This window comes from Saimiri boliviensis, chromosome 10, assembly GCF_048565385.1.
Source record: "Saimiri boliviensis isolate mSaiBol1 chromosome 10, mSaiBol1.pri, whole genome shotgun sequence".
Classification (NCBI taxonomy): domain Eukaryota; kingdom Metazoa; phylum Chordata; class Mammalia; order Primates; family Cebidae; genus Saimiri; species Saimiri boliviensis.
The window spans coordinates 56,808,797-56,820,114 of NC_133458.1; the positions used below are offsets into that span (position 1 = coordinate 56,808,797).

General features: G+C 35.3%; 1 protein-coding gene across 1 annotated transcript in view; it reads left to right on the forward strand.

Annotated features, from left to right (window-relative positions):
• The window catches only part of GNAI1 (G protein subunit alpha i1), an 84,841-nt gene extending 74,904 nt beyond the window's left edge, over positions 1-9,937 (forward strand). The window contains exons 6-8 of the mRNA XM_039472878.2: positions 1,457-1,586; positions 2,910-3,063; positions 7,860-9,937. Coding sequence (XP_039328812.1) covers positions 1,457-1,586; positions 2,910-3,063; positions 7,860-8,050 — 475 coding nt within the window. The 3' untranslated portion in view covers positions 8,051-9,937. The remainder of the gene's footprint in view (positions 1-1,456; positions 1,587-2,909; positions 3,064-7,859) is intronic.
• Positions 9,938-11,318: the final 1,381 nt, after the last annotated feature.

Sequence of the window (11,318 nt, forward strand, 5' to 3'; positions counted from 1 at the left end):
GTCTGAAGTGTTTGATTAAATAAAACCTAGATAAATGTATGATGGCGTAGCCAAGGTAACACACAACTATACCGTCACAGAGAGAAAATGTAAGCTAGAGTTATTTGGGTTGTTATTTATATCTGCTATTGGATAGACAGGGTATATGTAACATCTGACCAGAGAAATTATCTAAGATATGCTATCTTTTCAGTCAAGTTAATTTCAAATTGTGTTCCTGGGCATTTTAGCAAATGGTAACCCAATTTGAATCATTTTAATTTACTATCATTTATTTTGTTCTTGTTAGATCTTTGTTACCACCTATGCTTTTTACATCTTAACTCTTTGATTTATTTTGTGGTAGAAACATTTTGTTATATTGCTTACCTGAATTTAATGAACAGTGTACTAGCTAAACCAAAAAACGAAGCCCGCTTAAATGATGATAAAAATAACAATACTAGTTGATGTACTCAGATTTGGTTTATAGGCCAGTACTGCTCTGTAGGGAAAATTCTTTTTGCCTGGGAATTAAATAGGAACTATTTTAATTAGTGCACCATCTAGATAAATGGAGCCTTTAAAAATGTACCAGTTCGCATAGTGTTTTCATTATATAAGTGGTTATTTCTAGGTTGCATAATGTAGTCTATGCAAATTTTAACTTTTGCTTAGCTTTATAAAGTCTTACAAGAGAAAAAGAATAGACTATTATCTTTATATTGTTTGATTTTGCTGCTACTTTGTTCACTAACCTACAGTGGTTCACTATTGCATATTGTATAAAAATTGAGGTTTTTTTCATTCTAAATGTTAAGGCCATTCAATAGGATCACTTATTTTATATTTTAGTTCTCTCATTTTGTAATGTATCATGATTTTACTTTTTATGCAAACCTGTTTTACCCTATCTGAATTTTATTTGCTTGCCCTACATTTTGTTACTGGGAATGATTTCTTCTTTACATCAAAGCACTGCTTATTACTTCTGAGCCAAAAGGACATATTGTAGTAGGAGGAGAGAAGGTCTCTGTTCTCTGCCTTCAACATTCCGTGACTGTGGCAAATGGAATATTTACTCTTTGATCTCTGCATTCCCCAGTTGCTTCATGTGACTTCTCAGTGTTTACACAGAATGCAGTCCATTCATTTGTGTTTGCTTTAATGTTCTAAGTGTTCTTCATGTGTGTTAATGTTTAGTTTAGTTTTTTTTTTTTTTTTTTTTTTTTTTTAGGGTATTTTTGTTTTGCTTTTGTTTTAGAGATACCCTCCCTTCAAAAACTTTAAAAACCAGCAGTTCTTTTTCCACTTTTGAGAAGTCCGGTTTGTGACACTGTTTTCCTCCCATAAAGTCCTTCTGTCCTTCCTTTCATCACACATTTCCACAACTATTTGGAGCTTTTTTGTTAGCATTTAAGAACTCCTCGGAGCTTTTTGAACATTTAATGTGATGTCAACTTGTTTCTTTTCACAGAATGTTTGATGTGGGAGGTCAGCGATCTGAGCGGAAGAAGTGGATTCATTGCTTCGAAGGAGTGACAGCAATCATCTTCTGCGTAGCACTGAGTGACTACGACCTGGTTCTAGCTGAAGATGAAGAAATGGCAAGTAGAACTACTTTAAGAGTTGAGCGTGAAACATGAAGAGTTGAAGATGCTGCCAAGAATTTTTCTGAGAAAAATTTTTAAGAAATTCTTTCTAATGTCGATAATAATCTTAAAGCACAGGGTCTTTCCTCTAACTTTGCTGTTTGTGTAATAAAAGAGAAATATACTAGAGAAGCACAGGTGGATCTTGAGGAAAAGGAAAACATGGAGAGTCAATGTCACCTCAACCCTGTAAGCTTAAGGATGCATTTCTGTATCTAATATCTACATAGCAAATGGAAGTATAGTTACATAGTAGTCCACGGTTTCCTTTTCTTAATTACTTCTGTTACTTTAGTAAATCCTTAATATATGTTATGCTTTGTTGCTGCCCTGTAATTTTTAGATATGTTTCAATGTACCATCAACATGGGGGAAATGTTTTAAAATAGAAATGTGTAAAACTTCGTCATTTTAAGTTAACTGTACTACATACTTGGGAAAAAGGAGTAGAAATGTCAGTTTTGTACAGCTAACCCTTGAACAACAGGGGTTTAAGCTGCATGGGTCCCCTTATATGAGATTTTTTTTCAACCAAGCGAAACCTGAGTGTACAAAGAGCCAGCTTTTCCTATATAGCAGGTTTTCCAGCTCCTGAACTTGAGTATATGCAGATTTTGGTACCCTTGGAAGGTCTTTGTACCAATCCCCCTGAGTATACTGAGGGACGATTGTATTTTTAAAAGCAAGTATATGAATTATAGTGCAGTAGGTGCAGTGCAACACCACATGTTCATTCTCTCATTTCAGCACTGTAAAATGTATCGGTGCCCTCTTTGAGCATAGATCCTGGAAGATCAAGAAACAGAAATTGGAAGTGTCCTTCCAATATTTATATTTAATATAATATTTAGAGTATTGGGCTAATTGGGTCTTAGCTTGTTCAACTTTATTAATCTTTAAAAACCTTGATTTATCTTTTAATGGAAACTAAGACAAAATGAACTCGATGACAAAGCCATTTCTTTTCACATGTTCACACTTCACATCCCTAGATTATAACGACCTGTAGCAGGATGTTCCCTGGCACAGTGCATGACATGTAGTGGGCACTCAGCAAGTGAAAGCTGAATGCAAAAAGTGATGAAAGTTGATTAGACACTTATCTCACCTAAAGTGAAAGTCTGTTTGTTCTGAAATGGCAGAAATGTATTTTTGTGATATGTTATATATTTTTCAACAGACCAAACTCTGTTTTATTACAGCTGTTATTTTTTAAAATAGTCCTCAAAAATCCTTGCTGTTAGTGACAAATTGTTTTTTTTTTTTTTTCTGTTACAGAATCGAATGCATGAAAGCATGAAGCTGTTTGACAGCATATGTAACAACAAGTGGTTTACAGATACATCTATTATACTTTTTCTCAACAAGAAGGATCTCTTTGAAGAAAAAATCAAAAAGAGCCCTCTCACTATATGCTATCCAGAATATGCAGGTATCTTACTTTTCTGGAAATAACTCGTCAAGTTACATATTTCTAAGTGAAACTTCCCCTGAGGCAAGAATTCAGTAGTTAATTTGAATCTATTGGCCTAGTGATTCTTACAACTTTAAGGGATATTATTTATCAAACTTCATTTGAGCACAAATATTTCCTTAAAATGTGGATGAAATTACTGAACATAATGTATTAATTTTATGGAAAAGCTGTTAGATAATTTTTAGTGATGACTCCAAGTTAAAATATGATTTTTTTAAATCCAGTTATCAGATTTTATGTCAGGTACTCTGTGATTTACAATGAAGAAGACATGTCTCTGTTCACCGTCTAATCTCAAAGACAGACACACTTAAACAACAAGCAATAGCAGTGCAATCTACTGCTAAAATAGAACATGAACATTATTGTAAGGAGGATAATAAAGACGGAATCTGTGAGGCAGCTAACTCTTCCAGAAAGGTAGGCAAGGTTTCACAAGAAGCCTGATTTGGTATGAGACTGTTAATGGTAACTTTAATTTTCTACAATGGAGAATTCCCTTGAATGAGAAAGGTGGACCTGAAATACAGTCCTCACTTTTCCATAATTAGCTTTTTGATCTTGAACAAGGCAGTTAGTTCACCTAGGTCTTAGTGTTTCATCTGTGCAGTCAGGAGTTGGGCTGAAACATTGATTTTAGTTCAGTTCCTTGGAGCACCTCCTGGGTTGCTGTTGAAGGTGGAGATGAGGGAGGGAACAAAACTAATTACTGCCCCCCCACCTAGAACCTTATCACTTTTTCATTAAAGCAGAGTAACTCAGTTTTCATCTGGTTTACGTATCAAGTGGAGTAAGATTTTATTTTAGTGAAGAGCACTCGATATGCCTTAGAAAACAGGGAGTTTGTCTATCACTGGTTTATGTAATCTCCAAATCTAGATAGTTTGAAGTGTTTACTTACTCTCACCCCACTCCTCCTTTTTTTTTTTTTAAGTCTCAAAAATTGGTTTCTTCATAAACAAAATTTTCCTCAGTCTTGTGTTGAGTAAATTGTAAGATGAGTATTTACTGCCATTTACAGGAAATGTTAAGACAATACTGTGATGTCAGTGCTCTGGTATCCCCACCCATACAGATGAGAATACCAGGGGTTAATGAAGCCAGAATTCCATTCCAGACCCAAGTCCATTGTCCTCTTGCTCCTAGACCATTAACAACTGGGCTACATTTAACGAAATATTCACTGGAACCAAAAGGGGAGGGTTATTTGGTAAATATAATCATGTTACTTATTGTTACAGCTCTTTTTGTGTACTGGGAAGTTATGCTTCCAGTTCAAAATAATTTCACACAGTTGCTTACTTTAAAACTTTGCTTTCTTTTTGAAAGTCATAGTCCTAAATCACCATATTCAGTAACATTTTCTGTGCTTGTTAGGAATAGATTGACGTTATCCAGAATCAAGATGGCTGAATTTTTTCCTTATTTGAATATATTTTTCAGTGTACTTTTATCATTTTCTGTGATGTAGCCATTTTTGTGTTAATTCATATTACCAGATTCCCCGAATGAATCCATAAATATTATATACTTACAAGGATTTCAGAGCAACTAGGGATACGCTTGTTAGCTCTTCCCTTGCCAAGTAGACAGTGTGTTTAGGAATTTTTGCGTGTGCTTTGCTTAAGTTAATATGAATACCTGATTTCAGAATCTTTGCACAAAAAGAATATTACATAATTCTTTCACATCCCCAGAGTTAAAATTATTATTTAGTATCTCCATTGCATGCCTTAAGTATTGATTCAGTGCCTTCTTGCTTCAGCCTGAACTCTCAGTTTCCTGTGGCTATGGAAGAACCCTGTGTAGCCCTTAAACAACTCACTTGAATTATCTCCTGTTCATCTGCTCCTGTGTTGTCCTTCTCCTCCTCTTCTTTTTACTCTATGTTGCCACTTCACCAATTTCATCTGCAGTCATGTCATCTTAGCTCTCTGTCCTTTCATAGTCATATCTATTCTCAATAGGTTAAATGGTGTAGTCAACCCTAATTTCTCTCTGGAGCCTTAGGTTTGCGTTACCAACTGCTTGAACATACATGCTTCGTTGTTTGTTTGTTTGTTTGTTAGCACCCAAAGCTCAAACAGAACTTTTTTTTTCCCCCTCTCAGCTTTCCTGTCTTTCCCTTTTGATTGTGTCATCAGCCTCCCAGTTCCTCACTTTTGAACCTGGTTATCACCTACTTAACCTTTGTTCAGAACAATTCTATCACCTATTTAAAAAAAAAAAATCTATCATGTTTACCCTCTTGTCCCTGCTTTGCCATTCTTTTCTTAAGACTTAAAATCAGATTGAAGAATGTTTATTCATATATGTTGTAGCTTTTAGTGTAATCTGGCTAGCTGCCTAGGATATATAGAGCAAATTGACGTATACACTGAATGTAAGCTGTTTGGCTGAAATGTATTTTAATTTAGCAGTTGCATTAGCTTCTGTGGGCCAACAAGATGCTGTTGACTGCTTTAAAATTTTGGAGAACAAAACTTACTATAAAACTTCTATTTAATATAATTTGATTTTTAAAAGTATATGATTGCTAGTGATATAAAGGGTTAAAATGTAAACTTATTCAAAGTATATGATTGCTAGTGATATAAAGGGTTAAAATGTAAACTTACTCAAAGACTATAGCTTTATTACCTTTTTATCCCTAATAAAAATCTCATAATCTATGCTGTCATAGCACATTAAACAACATTCCTGTGGGTATTTGTCACATTGTATTATATTGGATCCTATAAGCTATAAAAGGAGTGTAGGGGCTGGTGGGGTATGATGTTTACTCTTAAGAGTTCACATTCGGTCGGGCACGGTGGCTCACGCCTGTAATCCCAGCACTTTGGGAGGCTGAGGCGGGTGGATCACAAGGTCAAGAGATCAAGACCATCCTGGTCAACATGGTGAAACCCCGTCTCTACTAAAAATACAAAAAATTAGCTGGGCATGGTGGTGCGTGCCTGTAATCCCAGCTACTCAGGAGGCTGAGGCAGGAGAATTGCCTGAACCCAGGAGGCGGAGGTTGCGGTGAGCAGAGATCACGCCATTGCACTCCAGCCTGGGTAACAAGAGCGAAACTCTGTCTCAAAAACAAACAAACAAACAAACAAACAAAAACAAAAAACAGTTCACATTCTAGTTTAGGAGACTCAACACTGAAAAAGAATTTAAGTCTCTATAAAGCAGTATAAGAAAAACTGAAATAGTTATTTCTAGGAGGAGGAAAAAGTTTTTAATGATAGTGAACCCAGCTAGATTTGATTAATTAGGAGAAGTTACATGGAGTGCCAATTTTGAGCAAATAGGAAGGCAAGCAGAGATCTCAGCCGGCGAAGTAGAGTGAAGAGGAAGTACCGCAGTACCACAGCTGGCAGTTTGCATATTGGGTCCTCACGACGTGGGGTGAGCGTCGGTGTGGAGGAGAGGATCTTAGAACGGCACGGCAGGGTAGGCTGGGTAGTGGAGGACCTTGAAAGCCTGGCAGGTAATTTTGGATTATTAGTACAAAAGAGGGGTTTAGACAATTATTTTCCAAAGAAATTCAGTTTTCTTCATTGAAGCATTACATATGCCATTTTATTATATACATTAATGTATATTACAGTATTATGTACATACATACATACGTACACACACACCCTCAGCATAAGTGCATTTTTAAAGGTGAGCATGCCAATGTCTAGAAACTCAGGTCAAGAAACCAAACAGCTTCAGGACCCCAGAAGCCCCATCATGCCTCCTCTCAGTCTTAAGCAGTCATACCCTCACCCCAGCACACACATATACACTCAAACCCCATATACACACACAGAGTAATCACTGATTCCTCACGGATAATCACTGAAGGCCTTAAAGAAAGCACACAAAGGAAATATACACCCACTTCACATGTGCCACAGATAATTGGTGACACTTTTGTCCTTACCAATTCATTTTCAAATATTGTTGGATCATACAGTATATGATCTTTTTGCATTTAGCTTTTGTTCAATAGTATGCTTATGAAATTAATTTATATTATTGAGTATAGCAGTAGTACTTTCATTCTTATTTATTATATGTCTTCAGTGATATACAGTTCTGTCAAGTGTACATCCAGAAACTGAATTGTGGGGTCAGAGTGTGTGTGTGATTATCTCCAGATATTGCCAATTTCTGGAGGGTTTGTACTCAGAGGAAGTCTTTAGTCAGTAACCTGAGAGCCAGAGTGTGTCATTCACTTTTTGGTAACCTCATACTCCTAAACGTGATTGTAGACCTTGGCACAATTTTTGAATAAAGAAAAAGGAGTGAAGAATGCTAATTAACATATATATAGAAAAGGGAGGTAAAAATACTGATCAGCATTCAGCCAACATTTCTTGATCTACCATTGGGCCAAAACTGAAATAGCATGCTGTCATCAAGCAGCTGAATTGGGGTGTAGAGAACAAAGGGTAAGAGGGAAAAAGATCTGGCATTTGGAGATCGAGGCAGGAACAAAGATTATGATGAACATGGAATGCCATGTAGAGGAAATTTTTTGTTTAAATTTAGGGATAACTTACAGTCATTAAACGTAATTAACATGGAATGTTTTTCATTTAGAATAAATAGTCTCTCCCATTCTAGAAGGGAAAGCACAGCTAAGGAGTCCATGAATGAAACTGTATGAAACTGACTTCAGTTTGAAATGTATGAAACTGAATTCAGTATTTTAAGCAGTATACTTGTTATTTTAGCTTTTTGCATTATGTTTCCTTTTTCCATCTCAGGATCAAACACATATGAAGAGGCAGCTGCATATATTCAATGTCAGTTTGAAGACCTCAATAAAAGAAAAGACACAAAGGAAATTTACACCCACTTCACATGTGCCACAGATACTAAGAATGTGCAGTTTGTTTTTGATGCTGTAACAGATGTCATCATAAAAAATAATCTAAAAGATTGCGGTCTCTTCTAAGTTTTGCAGTTAATGGTAAAATGCATTTTCAAACCAAATGAGTACATATATATGGATCTCTGTAGACTAGAGTCTTGCAGCAACACAGAATGTAATATAAGGCAAATGCATCTGGGACCTGACCAAAGTTCTGTTTTTGTTTTTTTAACTGAAAGTAACAGAAGGACCTTTCTTAAATGTGACAGATGGTCCTGCAGTGTGAAATTGAAGGACAGTGTTAAAGCTGGGCTCTAGTATATTGATGATTTCTGCATAAGTGTAAATATGCAAATGTATGTATACATGTATTTATGACTTTAGTTTTTGATATTATTTTTAGGTTTTAAGAGTGGCAACTTAGGATTCTAGGGTGATGGCTTTGGAAATAACATAAATATTCCTTGTACTGAATGACAGACTATTTACTATGTTTGCCAGTTTTAAGCAGCTTTATTTATGTTCATGTCCTGTAAATTTTTAAGTACAGTAATTAATATTAGGAAACATTACAGCCCTTATCTTGATTATATGTATACTTGTATTAATAAAAATGTTATTTGTACAAACATTGCACAGACTATTTTAATAACATGGTTTGTTCTTTAAATTCTATGTGTTTTATTGAAATGTTCTTAAGATGAATATACATGCCTTTGGATCAATTATTTAAACATTGTATGCATTTTGATTTTTCCTACTTTAAGAAAATAAAATAATTTAAGTTTACATCAGATTCCACATTAGATTTGGTTTGAAAAACTAAAATTTCAGATTTTTGAGGATAGACTATCTTAGACTTATTGTAAACACTTAGTTTTTATTCACTTTTTTCACTCTGAATTTTAATATTTGGCTGATATTAATGCGTCACCTCAAAGGTGATGTCATATTAATTTTTATACACCTTAAATAACTACATTTTTTTGTTTTTAACTAAGTTTGGAGGGATCCTAAGAGCATTTTTGTGGGTAAAAAACCTGTGGGCATAATGAATTTTGAGACATTCATTTGTGTATTTCCCTTGAGGAGTCTCTTGTACCTAGCATACATAATAGCTCCTGTTTAGAAGATAAGGATCTTTGAATACTCTTGCCGATATAATGCAATATTTAAATTCATACATATAACTAGTTTGAATTGTAATTATCACACTATGTTAAAATTACTTTTTTCCCTTAGATTTTCAAATTTCTCCACTTCCTTGAGTTTTTATTTCTTTTTCAATTATACTATCATTTCTGAGAATGAAATGGACAATTACACTTAGAAAATGAGTAATAGTATTTAATATGTCAGTGACTATATGTATGCTCAAGTAAGTATTACATATCAGCTAGATATTGAGCTTTAATAGAATAATTTTCTTTTGATTATTCATGATGTGTCATCTCTGTGACCTTGTTTCAGCAAAATGAACAGCACTCCCCACCCAACCTCCCTTTTTTCACTCATCTTGGAAAGTTAGTCTTTCAGTACACGTTGTTGGTAAGTAGTTTCTAAGTTACGTGTTGTCACTGGGTTGAAGTATATTTGTTAAAGTATGTGTGTGTGTATGTATGTAACCATAAAATATAGTCATACCTGTTTCATTTGGAGGATTTTCTCCTTTGTAATGTAAAGAAATTCAAAGTTGTCAAAGTTCCTTAAATGTGTTAGCTTAGATTCTTTATGTGCCTTTCATGAAAGATATGTTTTCATTAATTTTACTGATGGACCTGTAATATCCACATTGTGAAGCTATGTATGAAATTCAACTATAATATGAATAAATTTGAATCATGAGAAATATGGTTTAAAAAGCCACGAAGAAGCACATATTGGTGACCATCGTTAATGAAATCCTGAACTTTATTCTGTGTAATTGTGTTAACTAATCCTAATAAATTTAAATTTTTAAAATTTTACAAACCTATTGGCTAAGTACATTTTTGATTGGAATTTAAGTATCAGTCTGTTTAATCTTCATTTCTTCTTTTTCTATGCTCTGTTTACAATTTCAGCTACTCCAAAAGCTCCAGTTTTCCCTGCTACATGTTATGAGATGTGATGCCACATTTGGAATTGCCTGCTTGATATCCCTTTCTGAGAATTCATTCCCTGCTTTAACTCATTATATTCAAAACTAAGTTCATCATCATTCTCCCCTTAAAGTAGTTCTCACCCCTGACTTTGCCATTTTACCTACTAAGTACCATGATTATTTATTCCTTTAGTGGGGAACTTTTTAGCCATTTGGAACTTTTATTTTTTTTTCTTTAATTCAAGTTCTGGGACACATGTGCAGAACGTGCAGGTCTGTTACATAGGTACACATGTGCCTTAGTGGTTTGCTGCACCTATGAACCTGCCATGTAGGTTGTAAGCCCCACAGGACTTAGGAATGGAGATGAGGAATAGGTAGAACTCTTCCTATTCCTCATCTCCATTTCAATTTACTGACAGATCTACAATGCCTTACATCTGTTTTTTGTTTGTTTACCTTTCTATTCCTGTTACTACCTACTGAATTCCCGTCTTTGCTAAACTTCTTGAAATGGCTTATTAATTAAATTCCTCATCTCCCATTTCTCTCTTCTCAGAAAACCCAGGTTAGGTATCCCAACATAGAACTGTGGCCCTATCGCCTTTTGTGCCTTGATCTGCATTGGCTCTGATTTGTCAATAAAATTAAACATAAGTTCGGCTCCCATTTAATGCTCTTCATCACCTGTGATCTCTTCACTACTTCCCCATTCCTTTCTACACTTTATCCAAATAGTGTCCTGTGCATAGCCTGTGCTTTCTTCCAAGTAGCATATTACATACTACTGTGATATGCTTGTAGCAGTGCCTAGACTGTGGGAAGTGTTCATTTGTGTCTGTCAGTCTTATTTTTATTAGCCCATTTTTAAAATTTTGTGTAAAATTTATTTGCACTTTTAAATTTGTTTGTGAAATCTCTTTTAGACTCCTCTGGCATCTGTTCTTCAGGGTACTCTTTTGGGATCTACATGGTTCTGGTAGAGCTGCCAATCACATTTCTGACTCTGTAGGCTCGGACCTGACCAATCTTGAGTACTGCAGCACTGGACGAGTGAATCAATCATTGTCCCGGTTGCCATTCTTTTTTTTTTTTTTTTTTTTTTTTGAGACGGAGTTTCGCTCTTGTTGCCCAGGCTGGAGTGCAATGGCGCGATCTCGGCTCACCGCAACCTCCGCCTCCTGGGTTCAGGCAATTCTCCTGCCTCAGCCTCCTGAGTAGCTGGGATTACAGGCACACGCCACCATGCCCAGCTAATTTTTTTTGTAT